The sequence below is a fragment of the Mauremys reevesii genome, linkage group 1, assembly GCF_016161935.1.
Source record: "Mauremys reevesii isolate NIE-2019 linkage group 1, ASM1616193v1, whole genome shotgun sequence".
Classification (NCBI taxonomy): Eukaryota; Metazoa; Chordata; order Testudines; family Geoemydidae; genus Mauremys; species Mauremys reevesii.
The window spans coordinates 330,978,334-331,004,805 of record NC_052623.1 but is presented as its reverse complement, the minus strand read 5'-3'; the positions used below and the strand labels follow the sequence as shown (position 1 = coordinate 331,004,805).

The window sequence follows — 26,472 nt, the reverse complement described above, 5'->3', positions numbered from 1 at the left end:
GGATGAGGATGAGGTGATATCCAGAACCTGTTAATTCAGCTATTTTCAGAGTTTAATTCTGAAATGATGAAGCTTATAAGCTGACTTGGTTATGAAGAGACAGAGGTTTCCTATATAGAAATAGTACTTGGCACAAAAAGCTGGTGTAGGCATTACACATAAATCAGGATTGCCCCCTTTATAAGCGCAGAATCTGGGACTCAGCCCAGCCCAACAATCTGCCTCATGAGAATTAGGCTGGGGAACACTCCATGTACATTGATTCTTCTATGATTGACTGACGGTCAGATAAGAACTTTAAAAGGGCCATAAATCTAACCTAACTGCAGTCAGAGATGGGGACCTGCTTCCTTTGATTGAGACAGCTCCTCACTTCTCTCTGGAGATAGGACATACCTTTTCAGCAGCTGTGTTAGGGGGTGTGTGAGGGGGACCCCACCCCAAGATTCACTGACCAATCAAGATTTCCTCCCTACACTCTCCTGAGCTTGCTGTTGGAAATTTCTGCAGCTTTGGTGTTGAAGGAACTTTAGCAGGTTGTGTGAGCTGAGCACAAGGAGAGACATGGTGTCAGAGATGGGAGTTGAGGGTAAAGAGTTGTGAAACAAAAATAGTGCTTATCTGACATACATGAACTTTCCCATCATCCTACTAAATTCCATATTTCACCAAATTGGTGTGGCGGGTGGGAGGGCATTGCTTTGTATTTTTCTGGATCTCAAAAAATAGATTACCCAGGTGCAGATCCAGCATCTGTTTCCCTCTGTCAGAGTTACAAAATACTCAAAATCCTTATGTGCACAATCACATATGCAGTACAAAATTATAGATACACAAGCATTAAACTCCAAATGAGCTGTGACTGTCCAGAATGTGTTCATATGAGCATGAGAGATTTTGCATGTCAACGCAAAATTATTACATGATACAAGCATATTAGGCAATACAGGGTTTTTGAGGCATCTGACATTTGTACAACTCAGAAGGGTATGGCTATTTATTGCCAGGTTGGCCCCGGTGTTTGGTAGTTTATGCCAAATAATTTGGCTTTTCAAAATCCTTGGCTTTTCGGAAAAATGCTTCTATGCCATTATATTTTGATTAACCTAAAGTTACAGGAGGTATCTGTCTATATGTTTGTATGGCCCTCATTGCCATAGAATCTGAGTGCCTCCATTTTTAGTATCTAATTTTTCTTTTTTTCTTTTAGAAAATTATCAGGCAGATTTAGCAAATATCACTTGTGAAATTGCCATAAAGCAAAAGCTGATAGATGAACTAGAGAACAGCCAACGAAGACTGCAGACTCTGAAAAAGCAATATGAAGAAAAGCTAATGATGCTACAACATAAGATTCGAGACACTCAACTTGAAAGAGATCAGGTTCTTCAAAACCTGGGTAGGACATATAACTTTATTTAAATCATTTTACTGCAGTATCTTCATGACAAATTATTTGTTACTTTCCCTCTATACATATAAGTTGGTACTGCATGAAAACTGTGAGGAGAAATTATTTGAAAATTAGCTGCTAACAAGGCTCATTTTCTAATCTTTGTTGATTTTTCAGTTTTAATAATACTAGTTTTTAAGTCTTTATTACTGTTTGGTACTAGGTAGGTGAACATGTATTTTCAAGTTCTTGTGAGTTCTGACTTCCTTTCACACCGTTTAGTACTTGTATTCAAATGAGGTTCTCGTTCCTTTTTCTTTTGGTCACCCTAAATAAGAGAAGAACCAAAACCACAACAGAACAGTTCAGTGGGGCAATCAGTGCTCTATGCCCCTGTCATGTTTTGGGGTGTCATCCAGACTAAGGAGAGGTGGTGTCACTGCTTGTCCTGTAACCCTGAGTGCCTTACAGTGCTCTGCTGTGGTAGCTCCTTGTCTGCATGCTCCCAGCCAGTGGACAAGCCACATTTTTTTCTCTACCAGCCTTGGTTTCTGCTGGCCAAATGACCCCAATATATCCCCAGTCCTGAATTTCCTCAAAACCCTCTGTATTGAAATGTCCAGCCCCTTCCTAGAACATCCAGAGCAATAGTAAAGTTTGTTGCTCCTTTGAAGGGGCAAAAGTACAGCAGCTTGTTGTTAATAATCACTTCAAGTCAAGCCCAGCACTGGGTTGATTTAGAATAAAAGCAAAACAAGTTTATTTAATCAAAAAGAGAGAGTTTTAAGTCAGTGCAAGTTGAAGGGATAAAGTCAGAATGGTTACAAGCGCATAAAAGTAAAAAACACTTTCTAGAGGCCAAGACTTAACTCCACAAGCTACAGCCTTGGTTCAAGGTAGATTTCCTACCAGATTTTTTTTTCTAGACGTAGCTGACTTTCTCTCAGTCAGCACCTTCCACATAAGAACAAGATGCTGGTTTCCTTTGTCTTCCTCGGTGAAAGATCTTTACCTAAGCAGGTTTCTCACCTATATTGGCTGAAGGCCCCATCTTTCTCCACTTGCAAGAGCTCCGGCCCCTTGTGTCCATCCAGTGATGGATGTCAAGATGGCTTCTTCTTTCTCCTTATATCTTCCCAAACTCATTGTTTTGTCCCCAGACTCAGGATGACCCTTCCTGTGGACTTCCTCCTCCCCTGTTGATTCATATGTAAATAGGGCTTCCACTGCTTTGATTCCAAAATGCTACGTTTTCTCCTATCTGGGGGAAAACCTGTTTCTCTCTGTGTTTGGTCTCAGACTTTAAAGCATAATACCAGTGAGTATCCATATTTTCTCATTTAGTGTTAATAAATATGTTTCACAATTATATTAATCACTAGTGTCTCATTAGCTTTCAGAAAAGACTTTACTGGCTACACTTTTATAGTACTGTAATATTTTGTACAATCACTGGATTCAGTTATTTATCATTTGAGGTTCAGACCCATTACCTTTATAGCCAATAAACCATTTAAATGTATTCTCATATAAAGTTCCTTTTCTCCTTCTGGGAAGAGATGCCATGTGGTCTGGTGAAGACCTCATTCTTCTTCGTCCCCTACTTGTGATAGTTGAGTCATTACCTCCTCCCCTGGTTTGCTTGATGGCTTTGTTTACCTTATGTGTAAATACATCTTCACTGTGTCTGCCTGATGACCAGGCTGGTGAGCCAAGCAAATACATATTCCGTTGTCTAGGGAAGACTGGCCTTATGCATTGCTTGCCAAATACATACTAAGAATATAATTCTAGCACATATCCATAACTCTTTGTACACACCCCATACATTCAAGAATATTAATGATCAGTGACTTCTTAGTTTTCCAATGATATCTTACATGACACCTTTTAGATACAGATTATGACAACCATGTGATAAGTTAGTATGTCATGCCTGACAAGTGCTCCTGACACAGAATAGTGACCCACAAATGGGCCTCTGTGTCACAGCCCTTATTTAAGTGATGAATGGCTGATAAACTGCCACTTTATTTTGAATAACCCACAATATCAAATAATATTCTAACTGCTACACAGGTCGTGTTTATTTTATTCTGCTTTACTCAGATTTTATTTACACATTCATTTTCAGCAATGCCGAGAAGTCACAGCCCCCACGGGCTTCTGAAGGGCTTAGGAGTGATTGGCACTTCTGAAAATTGGTTCCAAGGTGTTGCATGTTGCAAACACCTCAGAACCATAGGCCATTTTTTAAAATGTTGGCCTTAACTTACATCAGGGGAACTCTTCCTGTGTCCCCCTAACCACACCCACCATTTTTAAGCCCAAGCAGATAACTGGACACACTTCGAATAACGTTTGCAGTCCTGGTCCCTAAAACAGTAAGCTGGAGAAATAGCCTGATGTGTAACTGCACTTAAAGGTTTGTTCTACAGCATCAGATCAAGTATGTGAGCGTATCAGACACGTGGACAACTGCTATTTAAATAGTGCTGTCTAGGGGCCCAAGCTAATGCTCACAGTAATCAGCGCAAGAACTCATTGCGATGCATTGGTTCAGTAGGCATTGAATTACATTACTTGTTCTTTGCTACTGTGTGTTAGACTTGGATTTAATTATGAGGTTCTTGCTGGAAGAAGCTGGAGACTTTCCATGTACAAGTTATTCAGCTGTTATATGGAGAAAGAGAAATTCATGGGGGTGTACCAAGCCAGAAATGATGGGTGCTTTTCCTGACCACATTGCTACCAGCAGCAGCCTTCAGTGGTTTTTGATGACTTAAGAGGATCCAATATAGCTTGCGGGTCCTGGAACTTGAAGGAAAGGAGACATTTTAATTTACACTCCCACAGACACACAGACCTATTAAGTGCACCAATCTTTTTGAGTTGAGTCCTTTAAGATTCTGTCAGTGTTGCTCTGTACATTGGCCAGAGAAGGTCAGAGTTGGTGCCCACCATTAGTTTCCTGTTCAGATTTGCTTGGGTAAACTGTAGTGTTGGAGGGGGGAGAGAGAAGTGAGAATAGAGCGCTTAGAGTCTACAACTCCTGTGTCCTGTGTAGACAATGTGTTCAGTAAAGCAGAAGGGAATTCTTCTGGTTTTGGTTTTAATTTGGTGCATGTGCCTTCAGTGTAAAGAAACCAGAGGATATATTAAAATTAGAAACCAATTAAGGATATAAAGCTGATTGTGTTACTACTTGATACATTACCCAAAGCTATAGCAATCATCAATTCTGGTAGAGACTTCACAGCAGTGTGGAAGATAGAAGCAGAATGGGAAATTAAATAGTTTAAAGCCGATTGGAGGCTACTGCCAGTAAGCGGCTGACTGCAGAGGTAACTCAGTACTGACAAAGTGAAGATATTCTCAACAAATTAGCAGATAAGAATTCTCCTTTGTTATTTAGGTTCCGTGGAGTCTTGTTCAGAAGAAAAAGCAAAAAAAATAAAGTCAGAATATGAGAAAAAGCTCCAGACCATGAATAAAGAACTTCAAAGACTGCAAACTGCTCAGAAAGAACATGCACGATTGCTTAAAAATCAGTCTCAATATGAAAAGCAGCTGAAGAAACTGCAGCAGGATGTGACTGAGATGAAAAAAACTAAGGTATTTTTTTAATATGGTTAACATTTGATCAATGGGAAAGGGATTGAGAGCCATTTTCTCACATTAATGCTGAAAAACGTATATCTGGGAGGAGGTAAATTACTGAAAATACAGAATAGTAATAGGAGATTATAGCATGAAGAAAATGCTCTTTACATGAGTGGTGGGAGAATAAAAACATTTTCATTTAAAGTAAATGCCCTCTGTTAAGGTGGTTAAGAGATTGTTTCTATGCAGGTTCGCCTGATGAAACAAATGAAAGAAGAGCAAGAAAAAGCCAGGATGACAGAATCTAGAAGAAACAGAGAGATTGCACAGCTTAAAAAGGAGCAGCGCAAGCAAGAGGTGATTTACAGATAAGATGTGAATGTTCATAAAGCTTTCTGTACAGTGGTAAACATGCTCATTATGATGTGGAATATGTCACATTTCTTTCCTATAAACCCAAATCCCCTCCTCTTACCATTAAACAAGATTTTGCTTGACATCTCTGATGCATTTTAGTTACATTATGGAAATCCTGCCTCTAGGCTTCAAGTAGTAACTATTACTGAAAACAAACAAAGGCTCATTGTAGATATACCAATGCCATTTACAAAATTCTATCTGCCCATTCACCCCAGCCAAGTTATCTATTTGTTGGGGGCAAGTAAAGTATTGAGGTGTGTTTTCCCATTATAACCATTATAATGCCCATTCACCCCAGCCAAGTTATCTATTTGTTGGGGGCAAGTAAAGTATTGAGGTGTGTTTTCCCATTATAACCATTATATCAAATAATGGACAAGAAGATTTTGCACCTGGGTTTACCCATTTTCACAACAGTTTTGCAAGCCTATATTAGCATATATTGGCCTTCTTTTTCAGTTACAGACAGCTAATAACAAATGTTGGAGAGAAAAATATTTTGCTTATTCATTGTTATTGTTCACAGCATCAGTTCAAACTTCTGGAAGCTCAGAAAAGAAATCAAGAAGTTGTTCTACGCCGCAAAACAGAAGAGGTATTGTTTTACAGCACTGGTGTGTCCTGTCAGATCATAGATATTTGCATAATTTCTGGTCATAAAGTCAAATTTATAATGCCACAGATGGTAGTAATAGGTCTTGGTGTCCTGCTGTTTCAGGTTACAGCTCTGCGTCGACAAGTAAGGCCTATATCTGATAGAGCAGCTGGGAGGGTGAGTCGGAAGCTGAGTTTGCCTGACCATCCTATTCAAGAACCAAGTTCTAGTATGTCATCTGTAGACTATGATGGATCAAGATCAGCAGCACAGCAGAAGATGAGAATTCCTGTGGCCAGGGTCCAAGCATTATCAGTAACTGCAACAAATGGAACCAGGTAAATACCAGGGCTGTCAAGCGATTTAAAAAAATTAATTGCATGATTAAAAAAATTAATCATGATTAATCGTGCTGTTAAACAATAGAATACCATTTATTTTAAATATTTTTGGATGTTTACAACATTTTCAAATATACTAATTTAAATTGTAAGACAGAATACAAAGTGTACAGTGCTCACTTTAAATTTATTTTTACTACAAATATTTGCACCATAAAAAACAAAATATTGTGTTTTTCAGTTCACCTCATACAAGTACTGTAGTGCAGTCTCTTTATCATGAAAGTTGAACTTACAAATGTAGAATTATGTACAAAAAACCTGCATTCAAAAATAAAACTATGTAAAACTTTAGAGTCTACAAGTCCACTCAGTCTTACTTCTTGGTCAGCCAATCACTCAGACAAACAAGGTTGGTTACAGTTTGCAGGAGATAATGCTGCCTGCTTCTTGTTTACAATGTCACCTGACAGTGAGAACAGGCGTTTGCATGGCACTGTTGTAGCTGGTGTTGCAAGATATTTATGTGCCAGATGCATAAAAGATTCATATGTCCCTTCATGCTTCAACCAGTGTTCCAGAAGACATCCTTCATGCTGATGATGGGTTCTGCTTGATAACGATCCAAAGCAGTGTGGACTGACACATGTTCATTTTCATCATCTGAGTCAGATGCCACCAGCAGAAAGTTGATTTTCTTTTTTGGTGGTTTGGGTTCTGTAGTTTCTGCATCAGAGTGTTGCTCTTTTAAGACTTCTGAAAGCATGCTCCACCCCTCGTCTCTCTCAGATCTTGGATGACACTTCAGATTCGACCTAGGGTCAAGTGCTCTAGCTATTTTAGAAATCTCTCATCGGTACCTTCTTTGCATTTTGTCAAATCTGCTGTGAAAGTGTTCTTTAAATGAACACGTGTTGGGTCATCATCCAAGACGGCTATAATATGAAACGTATGCAGAATGCAGGTAAAACAGAGTAGTAGACACACAATTCTCCCCCAAAGGAGTATAGTCACAAATTTAATTGACACATTATTTTTTTAATGAGCATCATCTGCATGGAAGCATGTCCTCTGGAATGGTGGCCGAAGCATGAAGAGGCATATGACTGTTTAGCATATCTGGCAGGTAAATATCTTGCAATGCCAGCTACAAAAGTGCCATGTGAATGCCTGTTCTCGCTTTCAGGTGACATTGTAAATAAGAAGCAGGCAGCAGTATCTCCGGTCAATGTAAACAAACTTGTTTGTCTTAGCGATTGGCAGAATAAGAAGTAGGATTGAGTGGACAAACTTTTTTGCCTGAGGGCCATATCAGGCGGGAGTACATCTGCAGAGGACTGATTACAAGTAGGTGGATGTGGAATCAGGGTCTGCAAAAAAATGTCATGTTGTCTTTAAACATAATAATAATTTTGCATTGATAATTTGCAGTTTCAAAATCTAAACTGGATCATGTAGTTATATTCAGTAATGTGACTTTCTGACTTAACCATAGGAAAAAATACCAAAGAAAAGGAACAACTGTCAGAGTTTATTCCTCAAAGACAGCCAGGATGAAGTGGCAATTACTTGAACGCAAAGTGACTGACATCATTATGCAGAGAATGACCATTTCCAATATGGAAACAGATATGAATAGACTGCTTAAGGTGTGGTATTTATTATGTGGTATTTAATATCTTACATGCTATTGTATTAAAATAGCAGAAAGCAGATCCACTTTCTTTTATCAGTAAATTACTTGTTCATATAGGACCTGCCAAGGTGATTCAAAGCCCTTCGAAGTCAATGGAAAGGCTCCCTCTGACTTCAGTAAGCATTGGTCTAGGCCAGAGGTCGGAGGTGCTTAACACCTTGTAGGCACAAGTGTATAAAGTGATTTATTGCCAGAAGTGTTTGAATTTGAGCATAGAACCCAGAACCATCAAACTTTACTGAGATAAAAAACAAAACAAATATGGTGTAAGTGTCAAGATCTAAAAGCACCTTATGCATGTGTTGTCAAATACATTGATATCCTCTATTATTCATCTCCCACGGCAAAAATGTACACTGAGGTTACCATGTAACCAGAAAAGAACAAAAATAAATAATAAAAATTATATTTGGCTTAAGTATACAATCTTTTTATTTAAAATTTCTCTTGGAAAATAGCAACGTGAAGAACTTACAAAAAGAAGAGAGAAGCTTTTGAAAAAAAGGGAGAAAGTCATCAACGATGGTGGTGGAGAAGCAGACAAAAATGTCCATAACATCAATGAGGAGATGGAGTCACTAACTGCAAATATAGATTACATCAATGACAGTATTTCTGACTGCCAAGCAAACATTATGCAGATGGAGGAAGCAAAGGTAGGCCAAGTGCTAAGGTTCAGGAATAGTAACATGTACAACTGGGAAATTGCATTAGCCTTGAGAGTATTTTTTTCTGTGGTGAATTTTGCCTTGGTTTTTCATTCTTTATGCAACCTACTCATTATGTTGTTAAGTTAAAATATGTTGAGGGGATGGTTGCTATAGGTGGTGTTTATACAGTGGGGTTTTCAGATATAAGTATTAGCTTTGATTATATAATGTAACATTACAGGGCCTTTTAAATGCCAAAGCTGATACTTTCCATTCTGGTGATATTAAATACTATGGTTCTTGTGACAAAAGCTCACAAATTTAAATCCTCCTTCCACAGCTGGCTGTTACAGTACAGTCTGTTTCACATTCAGAAGACACACTTTAAGTCGTACTTGGTTATTGTCTTCTATCAATACTTCACTGTTAAACTGGGAGGGTGTATCTAGTGTGGTCAGTCTGGGGTCCAGTACTATTCAGTATTTTCACAAATGACTTGGATAACAAAGTGGAGAGTAGGCTTATAAAATTTGCAGATGACACCAAGCTGGGAAGACTTGCAAGCAGTTTGGAGGACAGGATTAGAATTCAAAACAACCTTGACAAATTGGAAAATTGGTCTGAAATCAACAAGATGAACTTCAGTACTTCACTTAGGAAGGAAAAAAAATCAAATGCACAACTACAAAATGGGAAATAACTGGCTAAGTGATAGTGCTGAAAAGGATCTGGAGGTTATAGTGAATCATAAATTGACTATGAGTCAGCAATGTGATGCAGGTGTGAAAAAAGGCTAATATAATTCTGGGATGTATTAACAGGAATGTTTATGTAAGACATGGGAGGTAATTGTTCTGCTCTTCTCGGCACTGGTGAGGACTCAGCTAGAGTACTGTGTCCAGGTCTGCAAGCCACCCTTGAGGAAGGCTGTGGACAAAGTCGAGGGGAGAGCAAAAAATGGATAAAAGGTTTAGAAAACTTGACCTATGAAGGAAGTTTTAAAAAAAATCTGATATGTTTAGTCTTGGGAAAAGAAAACTCAGGTGGAACCTGATAAGTTTTCAGATATATTAAGGGATGTTATAAAAAGGATGGTGATGAATTGTTCTCCATGTCCACTAAAGATAGGACAAGAAGTAATGGGCTTACTCTCCAGCAGGGGAGATTTAGATTAGATATTAGGGAATACTCTGAACTCTACAGTAGTTTAAGATCTGGAATAGGCCTTCAAGGGAGGTTGTGAAATTCTCATCATTGGATGTTTTGAAAAAAAGTTTGGACAAACACCTGTTAGGGATGGTCTAGGTTACTTGGTCCTGCCACACAGCGGGGAGCTGAACTTGATGACTTCTCGAGGTACCTTCCAGCCTTACATTTCTATGATTCTATAAACAGTTAAATTAGTTGTAATGTTGTTTTTGGTATAACTGTTACTCTGTACTTTTGGAATATATTATATTAATAGTGTAAAATAAGATAAAGAAGATTAATTGTATTGTCAAACAAATATATTGTTTGCCTTGGATTGCCAAATGTAATCTGATAAGCAGAGATGAAGTCATAGGAACCAGTTGTTACAAGTGTGTAAAAATGTGATTATTACCAGGAGCAGTGAAACCATTATACAGTTTGCCTTTTTAAGTGCATTACATAGCAAAGTGTTTTTAACCACCAGACAAAATTTTCTAGAACTCTGTGGTACAGACTGCATCATGCAGTCAAAGCCATAATATTTAGTACCTTCTCAAAACCTCACTTTGACTTCTTCTTTTACAGGGTTGGTCTGTTCCTGAATTCCTAGTTTACATCAGTAACTTACACTGTTCTCCTCATACCAGGATAATAGTTCCTTGAACTTTTGACCAGCTAGCCAATATGATGCAGGGTCATATAACCCCTGTGGCATTAATCATGATGTTTCAACACAAAGAGGTTCCTAAGGGAGTCTATAATGTTTAAAGATGGGATTTTCCAAAATGCTTTAATTAGATTAAGAGAACACATCTCATTGACTATCATTGTTTTTGAAAACCCTACCCTGAATCTTTAGTGTTAATATAATTCATATCTTAAATAGCAGCACTTGTGTCATATGAATAGAATGTAAATTTCCTGACTTATTTACTGTTGTGCTTGTAGGAAGAAGGCGAGACCATGGATTTGTCTGCAGTGATTAATGCCTGCACGCTAGCAGAAGCTCGATATCTTCTTGATCACTTCCTCACAATGGGCATTAATAAGGTAAGACAGAGAGTAAAATATATTGTGCTTTCTGCTGAAGCATTTTGAATTGTCACATACTTTACAGGTATTTGCATGTTGGATCTATAACGCTTTGACTAAAACATAAAAAACATATTTCAGGATGAAGTGTGCAAAAAATACTGCCAAATTATGAAATTATGCATATTCAACTATTCTGCCATATCACAGTTGTTGCCAGGGAAAAGAGCTGTAGTTTATTCTCTTCCCCCTGCCTCACGCAAAAAAATCAAGTGTAAAGAAATAGGACAATTAAGAAAAACACTACAAGACCAATCCAGGCCATTTTTTTTTCTCAAAAATGTGTGTCTATGGTTAAGCTCCTAACTCCTTATTAAGACACTTAAATAAGCGTGCTGATTTTCAAAACAACTGAGCACTCTGCAGCTCTCAGTGACTTCAATGGATGGTGCTAGGTGCCCAGAACTTCTGAAAACCAGAGCAGTTTTAAGGAACCTAACTTTAAGCAACTATTTCTTAAAACTGCAACCTACCTTTTTTATATAACAAAACTGGAGTTACGTATTGCTCGCTGGCTATTTTCCATCCATATAACATATACATTTGACAAGACTTTTGCTTTTGAGCATAGCAAGATGGCTTTTTTTCTTAATGTCTGGAATCCAGTGAATAATGACTTCAGAGTGAATGAGGTCACTGCATATTTGGTATTTTATAATCTATGTTTAATAGCTACAGGTATATCTGCTTCCCATTCTTACATATCAGAGGTGTATCTAGAACATCAAATACCAATTGATATCTACTTATTCTTCTTCGAGTAGTGTCCCTATGGGTGCTCCACTGTAGGTGTATGTGTGCCTCTGCCCCTCTAATGGGAGATTTTTGGTAGCAGTGTCCATTGAGCCCGCACATACGTTCTCCCTCCTTCGTGGTCTGCCTCGAGGCTATCTAGCACTGCGCAGGCAAACCCCTGTGACACTGCACCCCATATTCTTCCTAGTGATCTTATTGTGATATATTTTATGCAAGCCGGATCATGTGAGGTGTCATTGGAAAAGTTATGATTTGCTGACTATGATTATCCTATTTGTACATATGTATCATTTTTGTATTTGAAATTATGAATACTGACTAGGTATCTGTAATTCAAATGGCTGCTATAACTCTACAAGAACATGTGACCAGACCACATGTCTCTGGACTCAGTATTGGGTTGTCAGTATTTTTCTACAAACTGGTCTGGGCACCAAGTTTTGAAACAAAGGGTTCCCGCCATATTGTAAAGCTATATAAGGCAGGGAGTGACATCATCTGTGGTTCTTGACTCCCCACACAAGAAGACTCCTGGAAACACCTGAGGAACAATGACTGAACTGGGGGAAGTGCTGGACCCAGGCTAATGGGATTTCTAGCCTGTGTATGAAAGACCTGGGGAATCCAAGCTGTAAAGCAAGTGCAGCTTGTCCCATAAGAATCTGCAGCCTGCCTGTGTCATTAGCCAGGGTGAGGATTTGCTAGTTCTTATCCTATCTTTCTAGTATCTTAGACTTAGTTTGTGTTTTGTGTATTTTCTAGATAATCTGTTCTAAGTTTGCTGTCAATTATAATCACTTAAAATCTTATCTTTTCTGGCTAATGAACGTATTTTATGTTTTAATCCAAACCAGTGAGCTTTAAATGGCGTGCTTGGGGAAAATCTCTGCTTAGTTACCACAAGTGTGCATTGCTCTCTTCACATTGAGGGAGATATGGACTGGGTATTAAACCTATGTACTGTCCAAATTTGACCAGAGCAGGACGGTACTGCTTTGGGGTCCTAGGATAGGAAGCTGGTGGTTAGATAGCCTAGTATCTGCAGCTGGGTGTGTCCCTACCTGTGTGAATGCTGGTGAAAGTGCAGGCTGGAGGGCATTGCAGCTTGTCACAGCAGCACAGCGTGAGAGGAGGCCCTGGCTGGTGGGTCAGAGGGCTCAGTGGTACCCCAGTTCCAGGTGGCACCTCAGAGGGAACAGTCACACCCCCGCCCTCAGTTCTTTCTCAACCACCTTTGGCCTTGAACGGTGCAAGCAGTTGTCCCTTCCTTATCTGTGTCATTCGCATAAGTAGTAGTTGCTTTTGTTTATTCTCCTTAATAGTTAGTGTTTCCTTTCTTTACTCTGTTGGGAGAAAGGGGAAAAAAATTAGTTTGTTTCCTGCCCTGTCTCGGGGAATTTCTATCCCCCATCCCACCAGGTGTTTTTTTCAGTTTAAAAAAAAAAAAAAAAGGAGGAGGAGGAAAGAAGACCTTTCTTCTGCATTCCCTGCTAGAGGATGATAGGCCCCTGCCCTGGGGCATGCCTGGCTCTCCCAGCTCCAAGAGTGCCTCTCTTGCAAGTAGGGTGACCAGATGAGAGACATGAAATATCGGGATATGGGGGTGGGGAGGTCGCCGGTGGAGAGGGGAAAAAAAAAAAGCTGCCAGAGCGGCAGCTCCATGCCATGCCCTCCCCTGAGCTGGCTGCCACATCCTGCTTCTCCCCCCTCCCTCCCAGCGCTTGCGCCGCCATATAGCTGATTCGCGCAAGCCTGAGGAGGAGGAGGAATGTGGCGTGCTTGGGGAAGAGGTGGGGCCAGGGCGGGGATTTGGGTAGGGATCCAATGGGGCAGGGAGGGGGTGGGGGCGGGGCAGGGCTGAGTTGGGGGCGCAAGCCCCCTCCGCCTGTGCGCCGGAGTGTAAAATATCGGGACAATTCGCGTTCCAACCGAACATTGGTCAGGACGTGGGACAAACAAGTAAATATCGGGGCAGTCCCGATAAAATTGGGTCGTCTGGTCACCCTACCTGCAAGGAGTCGATTCCTGTAATGGCCAGACACTCTCACTGTGTCTGGTGCTTGGGAGAGTCCCACAGAAGTGCTTCCCTTGCCACAGCTAAAATGGTAGGAACTGGGAACTTAAAACACCTCCTTATGGAGAAGGCACTTCAGTCTCCAGGGGACTCCGATGCTGACCCCGGATCATCCCCGGAGCATTTAAGTTCAGAGAGGGTAGATTCATGAAAAAAACCAGCATACACCTCCTGTAAAGGCTCGTAAAAAGGGCGCTGAGTCATTGGCCAGCTAGAAGTGTTCCCCAGTGCTGCCACCTTGGTACCATGGCACCAAAAAACATTTCCCAGTGCTGCCACCTGGTTTTTAGCTCAAGTCGGCCAGCCAGAGTGGTTCCTCAGTGTGGCCACCTTGGTACTGATGGCATTGTTAGCTCTGAAGCCTGGTACCCAAAAGTGGGCCTCCGCTATGAACTCTACTAGAGAGGCTATCAAAATAAAGAACCCAATAATAGTGGGGGATTTCAATTATCCCCATATTGACTGGGAACATTTCACTTCAGGACGAAATGCAGAGATAAAATTTCTCGATACTTTAAATGACTGCTTCATGGAGCAGCTGGTACGGGAACCCACAAGGGGAGAGGCAACTCTAGATTTAATCCTGAGTGGAGCGCAGGAGCTGGTCCAAGAGGTAACTATAGCAGGACCGCTTGGAAATAGTGACCACAATATAATTGCCTTCAACATCCCTGTGGTGGGAAGAACACCTCAGCAGCCCAACACTGTGGCATTTAATTTCAAAAGGGGGAACTATACAAAAATGAGGGGGTTAGTTAAACAAAAGTTAAAAGGTACAGGGACTAAAGTGAAATCCCTGCAAGTTGCATGGGCCCTTTTTAAAGACACCATAATAGAGGCCCAACTTCAATGTATACCGCAAATTAAGAAACACAGTAAAAGAACTAAAAAAGAGCCACCGTGGCTTAACAACCATGTAAAAGAAGCAGTGAGAGATAAAAAGACTTCCTTTAAAAAGTGGAAGTCAAATCCTAGTGAGGCAAATAGAAAGGAGCACAAACACTGCCAACTTAAGTGCAAGAGTGTAATAAGAAAAGCCAAAGAGGAGTTTGAAGAACGGCTAGCCCAAAACTCCAAAGGTAATAAAATGTTTTTTAAGTACATCAGAAGCAGGAAGTCTGCTAAACAACCAGTGGGGCCCCTTGACAATCGAGATACAAAAGGAGCGCTTAAAGACGATAAAGTTATTGCGGAGAAACTAAATGGATCCTTTGCTTCAGTCTTCACGGCTGAGGATGTTAGGGAGCTTCCCAAACCTGAGCTGGCTTTTATAGGTGACAAATCTGAGGAACTGTCACAGATTGAAGTGTCACTAAAGGAGGTTTTGGAATTAATTGATAAACTCAACATAAACAAGTCACCGGGACCAGATGGCATTCACCCAAGAGTTCTGAAAGAACTCAAATGTGAAGTTGCGGAACTATTAACTAAGCTTTGTAACCTGTCCTTTAAATCGGCTTCGGTACCCAATGACTGGAAGTTAGCTAATGTAACGCCAATATTTAAAAAGGGCTCTAGGGGTGATCCCGGCAATTACAGACCGGTAAGTCTAACGTCGGTACCGTGCAAATTAGTCGAAACAATAGTTAAGAATAAAATTGTCAGACACATAGAAAAACATAAACTGTTGAGCAATAGTCAACATGGTTTCTGTAAAGGGAAATCGTGTCTTACTAATCTATTAGAGTTCTTGGAAGGGGTCAACAAACATGTGGACAAGGGGGATCCAGTGGACATAGTGTACTTAGATTTCCAGAAAGCCTTTGACAAGGTCCCTCACCAAAGGCTCTTACATAAATTAAGCTGTCATGGGATAAAAGGCAAGGTCCTTTCATGGATTGAGAACTGGTTAAAGGACAGGGAACAAAGGGTAGGAATTAATGGTAAATTCTCAGAATGGAGGGGGTAACTAGTGGTGTTCCCCAAGGGTCAGTCCTAGGACCAGTCCTATTCAATTTATTCATAAATGATCTGGAGAAAGGGGTAAACAGTGAGGTGGCAAAGTTTGCAGATGATACTAAACTACTCAAGATAGTTAAGACCAAAGCAGATTGTGAAGAACTTCAAAAAATCTCACAAAACTAAGTGATTGGGCAACAAAATGGCAAACGAAATTTAATGTGGATAAATGTAAAGTAATGCACATTGGAAAAAATAACCCCAACTATACATACAACATGATGGGGGCTAATTTAGCTACAACGAGTCAGGAAAAAGATCTTGGCGTCATCGTGGATAGTTCTCTGAAGATGTCCACGCAGTGTGCAGAGGCGGTCAAAAAAGCAAACAGGATGTTAGGAATCATTAAAAAGGGGATAGAGAATAAGACTGAGAATATATTATTGCCCTTATATAAATCCATGGTACGCCCACATCTCCAATACTGTGTACAGATGTGGTCTCCACACCTCAAAAAAGATATTCTAGCACTAGAAAAGGTTCAGAAAAGGGCAACTAAAATGATTAGGGGTTTGGAGAGGGTCCCATACGAGGAAAGAATAAAGAGGCTAGGACTCTTCAGCTTGGAAAAGAGGAGACTAAGGGGGGATATGATAGAGGTATATAAAATCATGAGTGATGTAGAGAAAGTGGATAAGGAAAAGTTATTTACTTATTCCCATAATACAAGAACTAGGGGTCACCAAATGAAATTAATAGACAGCAGGTTTAAAACGAATAAAAGGAAGTTCTTCTTCACGCAGCGCACAGTCAACTTGTGGAACTCCTTACATGAGGAGGTTGTGAAGGCTAGGACTAAAACAATGTTTAAAAGGGAACTGGATAAATTCATGGTGGCTAAGACCATAAATGGCTATTAGCTAGGATGGATAAGAATGATGTCCCTAGCCTCTGTTTGTCAGAGGATGGAGATGGATGGCAGGAGAGAGATCACTTGATCATTGCCTGTTAGGTTCACTCCCTCTGGTGCACCTGGCATTGGTCACTGTCGGTAGACAGATACTGGGCTAGATGGACCTTTGGTCTGACCTGGTACGGCTGTTCTTATGTTCTTATGACTGCACCTCCTGGAGAAGCCAGGGGCTCAGGCTCTGAGCCAACAGTACCTCCCTCTATGGAGAGAAACAATTACCATACCGTCTCTAAAAGACCAGCACAGAGAAAACTTTTGGTACTGGGCACATCAAAATGCTCATCTAGGGAGTGCTCCACATTTTCTCAACCATCGGTACTGACAAAGTACCATGGACACTCCTCTGCGGTACCGAGTGAGCCCAGAGTACCGCATGAGCTCCAGTATCCTGGAGACCTGATGGTTGGGGAAGAAACACAATCCTCAATACTCTCTCTCTCAGCATGGGCTGTGTACCACCCATACCCCAGTCAGCGCACCATCCATACCCCAGTCAGCGCTGCCCTTGTGGTGACGAGTCTGACAGTGGCCAGGAGGAGGTCATTTCCCCGGCCCCTCATTGTGGCCCACCGTCACAATACGAGGGTCGTCTTCAATTCCATGGAGCCAGCCCATGATCATGGTACAAGCCCCCTGGGGTAATCTCACCACCTTTGCCCTCTCCCTCCCATGGCTATACACATCCCACACATTGCGGCTGTCCATTGTCTCTCAGTGAGAGTCTACCAGATGGTCTCCTACAGCCTGGCTGTCGAGAGCCCCTGAGCCAGGGGAGGAGTAAGGTTTATCAGAACAGAAAGAAGGGCTCAAAGGGGAAGCTACCCATCCAGCAAACTTCTCCTCATCTCTGTCAGATGAGGCTGTAATGCCTCCCCCTGCATCACTAGGTGATGATTTTTAAGAACTTTATGGATCTTACCAATAAGGTGGCAGATGAGCTGCAGGTTCCCCTAAAGGAGGTGGCAAATGCACATCACAAATTGGTGGATATTCTGCACACCACCGTCTCATCCAGAATTGCCCTCCCAATTAATAAGGCGATTCTAGATCCTACCAAAGTCATCTGGCAGACACCAGCTTCCATCACACCAACCAGCAAGAGAGCCAAAAAAAATTACTACAAATCTCCCAAAGAGGAAGACTTCCTGTTTCAACATCTGCAGCCCAACCCCACCCATCGTAGTGGATGTGGTTAAGGGACAAAGCAAGCAACATCATGCCCAGTCGACCCCATACGATCGGGCTTGGGAGGACAGCATATTTGTCAGCAACATTACAGTTTAGGGTCATGAATTACGAAACTGTCATGGCCAAATATAATTTTATAAATTATGAGAAACACAATGCATTTCTGGAACATTTACTGGAGGCACAAAAGGAGCAGTTTCAGGCCATTCTTAGAGAGGGTCAATTAATAGCCAGACCGGTGATAGAGACAACACTGGATGTAGCGGATACAGTGGCCCACCCGGTCTCCGTGATGGTGGTAATGAGGCAGGCTTCGTGGCTACACCTTTCTGGGTTGCCCAAACAGCTGCAGAAGACTTCCAGTTTGAAGGGCCCAAACTCTTCGCAGAGAAGACAGATCCTTCTCTCCACACCTTGAAGGATTCCCGAGCCACATTACGATCCCTAGGAATCTACACTGTGGGAAAGAAGAAAAGATATATCCCTTAGCCATAGCACAGGTCACAACCTCCTCAATACCACCATATCAGTGCTCTTATGAGCTGCAGTGTAAGAGGACCAGTGCTCAAAAGCGAAAGCAGTCTGTACCCCAATCCACAACCTCTCAAACCGCCTCTAAGCACTTTTGACAGGTTGGTTGAGACCCCGAACAATTATACCTTGCTACATCAGCTGCCATCTACACACCTGTCATGCCCCTTCAGAAGTCACCTGACCCTCTTTCATGGCAATTGGGAGAATATCATCTCTGAAAGATGGGTCCTGGAGACTATTTTGAAGGGTTACGCCATTTAATTCATGTTCCTTCCCCATTCCAACCCTCCTTCCCCATCCCCCTTCAGGGACCCTTCTAACAAGAACCTACTTCGTCAGGAAATAGATCATTTGTTATACCTAGAGGCCATAGAACCAGTCCCAGTGCAACTCAGGAGCAAGGGGTTTTACTCCAATTATTTCTTGATCCCCAAGGCGAAGGAAGGTCGGAGGCCCATTCTAGATCTAAGGGTATTAAATAAATACGGGAAGGTGCAGAGGTTCAAGATGATCACGCTAGCTGCCATTATTCCAGATCTAGTGCAAGGAGATTGATTTCTGGCCCTCGACCTACAAGATGTCTACTTCCAGATCTCGATACAACCATTGTACAGGAGATTCCTACAGTTTACCTTTGGACAGGACCATTATCCATACAGATTGCTCCACCCAGGGTATTCTCCCAGGTTCTCTCCATTGTAGCGGCGCACTAACCCCTGTACAGCGACTGGAATTTATCACCGCCAACCTTGATGCAGTCCAAGTGTGAGCATTCCTCCCACTACACAGACTCACCACCCTGGGACGAATGCCTTTCTAATATGCTGGGGAGATCACCTACACAACCACAAGGTTCAGGGCAAATGGCCTTCCACAGAAGTGACGCTCCATATCACTCTTTGGGAGCTAAGGACTGTCCGTAACGCCTGTGCACGCTTTTTGCCTTTCATCAAGAACACACACACAAAGGTCATGATTGACAATATGACACGTATATTTTACATAAATCGCTAACGGGGGTGCCAGATCTCCCTCCCTCTGCACAGAAGCACTCAAACTTTGGAGTTGGTGCATCCATGATGTGCTCATCTCATCTCATCATGATGTGCTCATCTCAGCTGTCTGTCTACCAGGGATACAGAACATGACAGTCGACAGTGTCAGTCGGAATTTTTCTCACAACCACGAATGGGAACCGAACTCAGAGGTGCTTTGAGATACATTCGCCCTTTGGGGAACCCTGACTACGGATCTCTTCGCTACTTACCAGAACAAGAAACATGTTCGTTACTGCTCCAGGGCCGGCCTGTGGAAACATTCACTGGGAGACGCCCTCCTCCTCCCATGAGACAGGGACCTCTTGTATGCCTTTTCCCGGTTTCCTCTTCTATCCAAGGTCTCGTTGAAAATTCAGCGAGATAAAACAAGAGTTATTCTGATTGCCCCTCCTGGCCAACACAAGTCTGGTTCCTTTACCTGACACAGATGGCAATATATCCTCTGGTTCCTCTTCAGCCCATTCCTCCTTTGCTCTCTCAAAACAGTGGGCTGATCCTTCACCCCCACCTGCGGGTCCTCCACCTCCAGTCTTGGCTCTTTCTTAGTTCTAAGGCTTAGTGGCAGATTGCTCTCATGAGCTGGAAGATGTGTTGCTACACAGCCATAAGTTGACCACTTGACATACTTACCTACCAAATGGAAATGATTCCAAGTTTGTTGTCATTCTAAACACACAGCCCCAACCTCCTCTTCCCTCCCTCTGATTTTACACTACATTTTAGACCTCAAGACGTCAAAACTCTTACTCATCTCCCTTAAGGTACATCTCATGGTGAAAATGGCTTTCCATGGCCAGGTAGACAGATACTCGGTGTTCACTCATCCACTGATGCATAGATTCCTTAAGGGCGTTGGGAATCTCTTCCCTGCTCCAGCCTAGGATCTTAACCTAGTTCTCAGGGCTTTGACTAGACCTCCCTTTGAGTCCGTGGGAGCCTTCTGTCTCTTACACCTGTCCGTGAAGACAGCATTTCTAATTGCCATCACCTCAGCTATGCATATAGGAGAAATAGCGGCCTTGATGGCACACCCACCATTCATGGTCTTTTTTAGAGATAAAGTAACTCTAAGGCCATATCCCAAGTTTTTCCTTACTTTCTTTGCACTTTCCATGTGAATAAACAGATCCATCTGCCTGTTTTTTTCCTCCAAAACCACATTGTGAGAACAGGGAAACGATTCTGTATATGCTAGATGTTAGAACACTAGTATTCTACTTGGACAGGACTCAGGACTTCAGGAAATCCTCTAAGCTCTTCCTATCATTCACAGAAAGATCCAAAGGCTCTGTGATATCTGCTTAAAGACTATCCAAATGGGTCTCTGGTTACATTAATCACTGTTATCAAGGGCACAGCCTGCTGCCTCTGATCTCGTGGAGTGCGTATGGACTCTGGACAATTTCTACCTTGGTCACATGCCTTAAAGATATCCCTATCTCAGCAATCTGTGGAGGAGCAACTTGGGCCTCTTCCCACACTTTTTGAGAACATTATGCAATCACTGGAGATTTGGCCTCCAACATGATCTTTGACTCCACAGTAACAGACTCCAAAGTCCCAGCCTTCCATGGTGGGTACTGGTCAGGAGTCACCTACAGTGGAGCACCCATAAGGACACTACTCGAAAAAGAAGAGGAAGTTACTCACCTTGTGCAGTAATGATGGTTCTTTGAGATGTGTCCTCCTACAGATGCTCCACAACCCACCCTTCTCCCCTCTACTTCAGAGTTCTCCATGGGGCTCTGTGGCAGAGAAGGAACTGAAGGGGGGAAGGGTTCGCCCACGCAGTGCTAGATAGCCTGAAGGCAGATCACACGGGAGGGAGAGCTCATGTGCAGACTCAACGGATACTGCTACCAAAAATCTCTGATTAGAGGCGCAGAGACGCACATACACCTAGAGTGGAGCACCCGTAGGGACACACATTTCGAAGAGCCATCGTTACTGCACAAGGCAGTTAACTTCCTCTTTTTATAATTATAAAAAGGCCAAGATTGTTTGCGGCACTTTGCTCCTCCTCCTGTTAGATGATTAACATGTAGCAGAGTCAAAGTTTTTGCATACTTGCTCCCTTGCTTGGTGTTTCTTTCTTTTTTTTTTTTTTTAAGTTATTTCCCTTGTCACACAAAGGCCGGTTAGAGCAGAACCTGTTAATTTTTTTTTTTTTTTTAAGTATTCACTACATAGAGGGAAACGTTTATCCGCATCCTCTTGGGAAAACAGAATTGAAAGAGTGGCCTGAAAACTTAAAATTTGGGGAACTGGATTTCCTGATGTATCTGCTTGTAGTTTTATAATTCTTTCCTGCAACCTACCTCACTGCAGGCTGTCCAATATATCGATGTAGTTCCTCTTGTCCTTGAAAAAGACTCTCAAGAAGATGTTTTATTGATGTACCTTTTAACTATTTAGTTTCCTCCATTTGGAAAACCCTTGCTGTAAGTTTTCCACTTTGGGCAATACTTTCTCAAACTAAATAAGCCTCACAAGTCAACACATCTGTGGAATTGCTCCTGAAATGACTTCTTGTGTAGGTTAGGTTCTGAGAGCTTTCCAGAGAAAACTGAATATTCATGTAATGATCCTGGAAGTTTATAGTTTTGTTTTTTGTTTTATAGGTAACAAAATAGGCAATAGATAAGAAGACTGCGTTTTGGAAAAATTAAGGCCCAAGTTTTTGTGTATTTTGCTTGTACTTCATTAGGTGCAAAAATCTTGCCTGTTTAGGGATGAACCCAATTTATACATTTGGCTTATGCCTAAATTGGGCACCTACTTGGGCATATGCATGCTGGAAAGTTTGACCCTGAGGAAAGAAAGTGAAACAGAAAAGCAGACAGAGGATGCCCAAAAAAGTTTGGCCACTAGTTACATTTTAATATGAGGAGATGCAGCAGATTAAAATTGACTACTAAATTCAGAAATTAAAACAACATGTCAGATTTCTCATTTACAGACGACTTCTCAGAATGCTTTTAAAGAACTTGTCATTTTCTTATAGGGTCTCCAAGCAGCTCAGAAGGAGGCTCAAATTAAAGTTCTTGAAGGACGCCTTAAGCAAACAGAAATTACAAGTGCTACTCAAAATCAGCTGCTATTTCATATGCTGAAAGAGAAGGCAGAATTAAATCCTGAACTTGATGCTTTGCTGGGTCATGCTTTGCAAGGTAATTTTGGCATCTTATAAGTGGTAATACACTGCATGTCAGGTTTGATTTTCATGCATGATGTACTAGATATTTTAGGTCATTACTTTTCTGAATAGATGCTGTATTTTAACATCTTACATTTAAAAATATACTCCACACTTGACGTGCATGCAGACCATTTTGAAAGTGTAATTAGGGTGACCAGACACCCCAATATTAAGGGCTTTATGTTACCGGTATATAGGCAACTTTATACCACCCGCGCACACACCGTCCCCCGTCCCTCCCCCCCAAAAATGGTGTCCCGATTTTTCACACTTGCTGTCTGGTCACCCTACGTGTAATGTCCATGCAGCAGGGAAATGCAGGAAATAAGGAAGTTTTGATTGCCACAATTTTTTTAACTCAAAACGTACTGCCTGTTTCTACAAAAGATTAATATTGACAATTTGGTATTATTGAAACTTCTAAACATAAAATTCTAACTATTTGTCCGCCTTCTCTCTTCATATGTTTGTATTTTTTGAAGACAGTGCTCTATGTCTGCTACAGCATCTATTCTGCTTTCTCTTAGGTTAAGCTATGAATAATATAGTTTAATGTGGGATTTTTTTAATGGATCTGTTTTGATTGGAGTGTTGCTTTTTGTTTCCTTGTTGCTGTTATTTACACAGACCTAGATAGCATATCACTGGGTAAGTATGTTTAGCTTCCCATGTACTGTACAGCTGCATGAGTTACTAATTGTTCATGTACACTAACTGGTGCATCCTAGAATTTGTGAGCGTGTGAACAGTTTGCATGTAATATTTTGTATACATACTCATTATCACACAAGCTTAAAAAACACTCTTTCCCTTAGTGACACCACTTAAAAACACTTGTAATAGTCGATTTTTAGAAGTTAAGAAGTGAGTGCAGCAAATGCGGCTGTAGATAAAACCCGTTCCTAATTTACTTGTTAAAGAACCTACAGTATGTTCCTATATAGATAGCTCAATGGGGTATTTCATCACATTTTATTATTGCTGTGGCTGTGACAAATAACATTTGTATTTGACATAAAAATAACTCTTAACATGCAGTTAATTTTTAACCTTTTGCAGATAATTTATCTTTGAACTTAAATGCTTTACAGAATGTGTATAATGTACACTGTATAACAGACTATTTTACACTTTTATTCAAGGCTTAATTTATTTTAATCATTTTGTGGACTCAGTATATATTTTGTCACTTTAACATGATTAGCAAAGTAAGGAATATAAATTTAAAACATCATCCAAAACACCGCATTATTTGGTTGCTCTCTATGAATACATCAGAAATACCTCAGGTTGTACAAAATCTGCAATTCCTTCTGTATAGTTTCTAACCACATTGAACTGTCTTATACTAATTTGCATATATGTCAGATAACTTTCAGGGGTAGGGTTTTATTTAACCTAGTGGTTGTTCATAGAAGATTTTGCATTTAAGGAGGAAGATGCCCCCTTCATTATAGGTCTGTTGGTTTAAACTGTCATAGCTTTGTTGGCTTCATTGGCACTGAGATAATTTTACATCAGCTGAAGATCCAATTCAAAATATGTTGTTGCGTAAAGCTAGTATTCATTCAGGAATGATGTCAAAGATTATCAATATTATAGCTTGGATAAAATAGAAACTTGACAATTTAATGTTAATAACTTTTTATAAGCTTCAATATGTGTAAGCTAATTAAGTCCACTTGAATTTGACTGCTGGTTGGAGAAATATTATTCTATGTTGTAGTTTCTTCAGCTTTGGATATATTTTTAATCTGTTAAATGCATCTGGAACCATAGGTCAGGCACTTCTTAGAGGTATTCAAAATCAAAATAGATATAGAGATATTCTGCAAGTATTTGCACAGTGCCTTTCATCTGATAATCCCAGAACACTTTGCAAGCTTGAACTGTCTTGCAACACTCCTGTGACATAGATTAGCTGTAGTATTTTCACTTTTCACTGAGTCATGGTGAGATTAAGGCATCTGCCCAAGACAAGTGAGGAAACTTTTTTTCTTCTTTGAGTAGTGTCCCTATGGGTGATACACTGTAGGTGTACTTGCATCCTTGCGCTGCTGGTTGGCGAACTTCGGTAGCAGTGGCTATTGGGCCTGCACACGCATTGTCTCTACTCATGCTGACCCGTGATGCTAGCCAGTGTGCATGGGCTAACCTTCCTCAGCTCCTTCTCTACCATCCCTGGCTAGAGACGGAGGCATTAGCAGTCCATTAAGACTATCATCTTAATCTACATACTTATAGTTAGTCTCCTAGTTACCCTTTTCCCCCTTTCTTTATTTTATCCTTTAAAAAAAAAAAAGACTATTTTTTTCTTTCTGCCTTTTCTCCCCTATCGGGGACCCTTTCCCCCAACTGGGTATGCCCCATCTGCTGGGCTTCAAGAAATGTCTTACTGGTAAAAAGGTGATCCTGATCATGAATAAGCACTTTCAGTGCATTTGCTGCCTCAGAGAAGGCCACATACAACAGAAGTATGGTCTTTGCCAACAACTCCGGCCAAGATCCCACAAAGACCAAGCTCCACCAGAAGATTATCTTCATGGAGGCAGCTCTCCAACCGAAGTCACATGATAGCCTTCTAGATCTAAGGGCTGCAGGTCAAAGAAGCAGGCTGCAGACCCTTCTCTCAAATCATTTAAGAAGAGAGCGGGAAGCCCCCATAGTGAGCCCCAAGATAGTGAATCACTATCTCACTTGGTATCTTCGCCAGCACCAAGGCCATCTCAGTCCAGCACCCACGGCTCACAGAAACCGACAGTGCTTGGTACCACTGACAGGCCAATGGACCCAATGGGTACAGGCACTGAGTCATTGGCGCTGAAGGACAGGAGTAAGAACGCCTCTAAAAAGACACTCACCGTATGCAAGCCCACATCGGTACCACCAGCGATGGCTTGCTGGCACAGGAGCGACTGATGCAGATAAGATCCTCTCCCCGCCAGCACCGACACCAGGACAATCAGTATAGGCAGAACTCTGCCATTCAAGAGACCTCCTCATGCCAGCTGCACTGGAGTCTCCTCCTCTTGGTTTCAAGACCTCTGCACTGAGCCTCTTGAGACTGAGAGGAACAGAAAACCAGTACTGAAAAGGAAATGACTCAAGGACAGTATCCTCCTCCTTTCCAGACAAAGCTATCATGCCTTCTCCCCCATCTTCAGCAGATGACTTTCATCTCTTTCAGGAACTGGCAAAGAATGTGGCAGACACTCTCCAGCTTCCACTGGAGTAAGTCAAGGATACCCACCCTCAACTCCTTGATAGCCTCCATTCTTCGGCCTCCTCAAAGATCTCCCTCCTGATTAATGAGGCCATTTTTGCGGGGAGGATGGGATAAAGTTGCCTATATAACATAAAGCCCTTAATATCGGGATGTCTGATCACGCTAATTACTCCTCCAGGCAGGAGTCATAGAACTACCTCAACATCCTAGGCAGGTGAACCACTGGCTGGGGGAGGCTACCCCCTGCTCTGCCCCTTCCACCCGAGCGAGAGTGCACCTTGCGCCCACTGTCCAGAGGGGTAGAGTGCAGGAGTGGCGCTGCAGCCGCCCCAGCCTCCCTGGAGCCCAGCGTGCCCCCAGCCTCTTCTACCCACCCCCAGTGCAGTCGGTCCCGGAAGTGACTTCACTTCCGCCCTGGACCCCGCACCGTCCTAGGGTCAGCCCTGCTCGTTATTTCCTAATACCCAAAAGGAAGGGAGGTTGGAGACCCATACTAGACCTCAGAGCTCTCAAGAAGTTTGTCAAGGCTCAAAAATTCAAGATGATCATTCCAGCATTGGAACAGAGAGACTAATTTTCAGCCC

General features: G+C 41.7%; 1 protein-coding gene across 8 annotated transcripts in view; it reads left to right on the top strand.

Annotated features, from left to right (window-relative positions):
• Positions 1 to 26,472, top strand: part of KIF21A (kinesin family member 21A) — a 148,750-nt gene that overhangs the window by 79,337 nt on the left and 42,941 nt on the right. For 6 of the 8 annotated variants that reach the window (XM_039516094.1, XM_039516075.1, XM_039516084.1 and 3 more), the window contains 10 exons: positions 1,211 to 1,399; positions 4,809 to 5,008; positions 5,246 to 5,353; positions 5,943 to 6,011; positions 6,135 to 6,349; positions 7,848 to 8,001; positions 8,507 to 8,704; positions 10,838 to 10,939; positions 22,468 to 22,633; positions 23,290 to 23,310. In XM_039516094.1, coding sequence (XP_039372028.1) covers positions 1,211 to 1,399; positions 4,809 to 5,008; positions 5,246 to 5,353; positions 5,943 to 6,011; positions 6,135 to 6,349; positions 7,848 to 8,001; positions 8,507 to 8,704; positions 10,838 to 10,939; positions 22,468 to 22,633; positions 23,290 to 23,310 — 1,422 coding nt within the window. The remainder of the gene's footprint in view (positions 1 to 1,210; positions 1,400 to 4,808; positions 5,009 to 5,245; positions 5,354 to 5,942; positions 6,012 to 6,134; positions 6,350 to 7,847; positions 8,002 to 8,506; positions 8,705 to 10,837; positions 10,940 to 22,467; positions 22,634 to 23,289; positions 23,311 to 26,472) is intronic. The other 2 variants (XM_039516040.1, XM_039516066.1) reach the window with 1 other exon arrangement.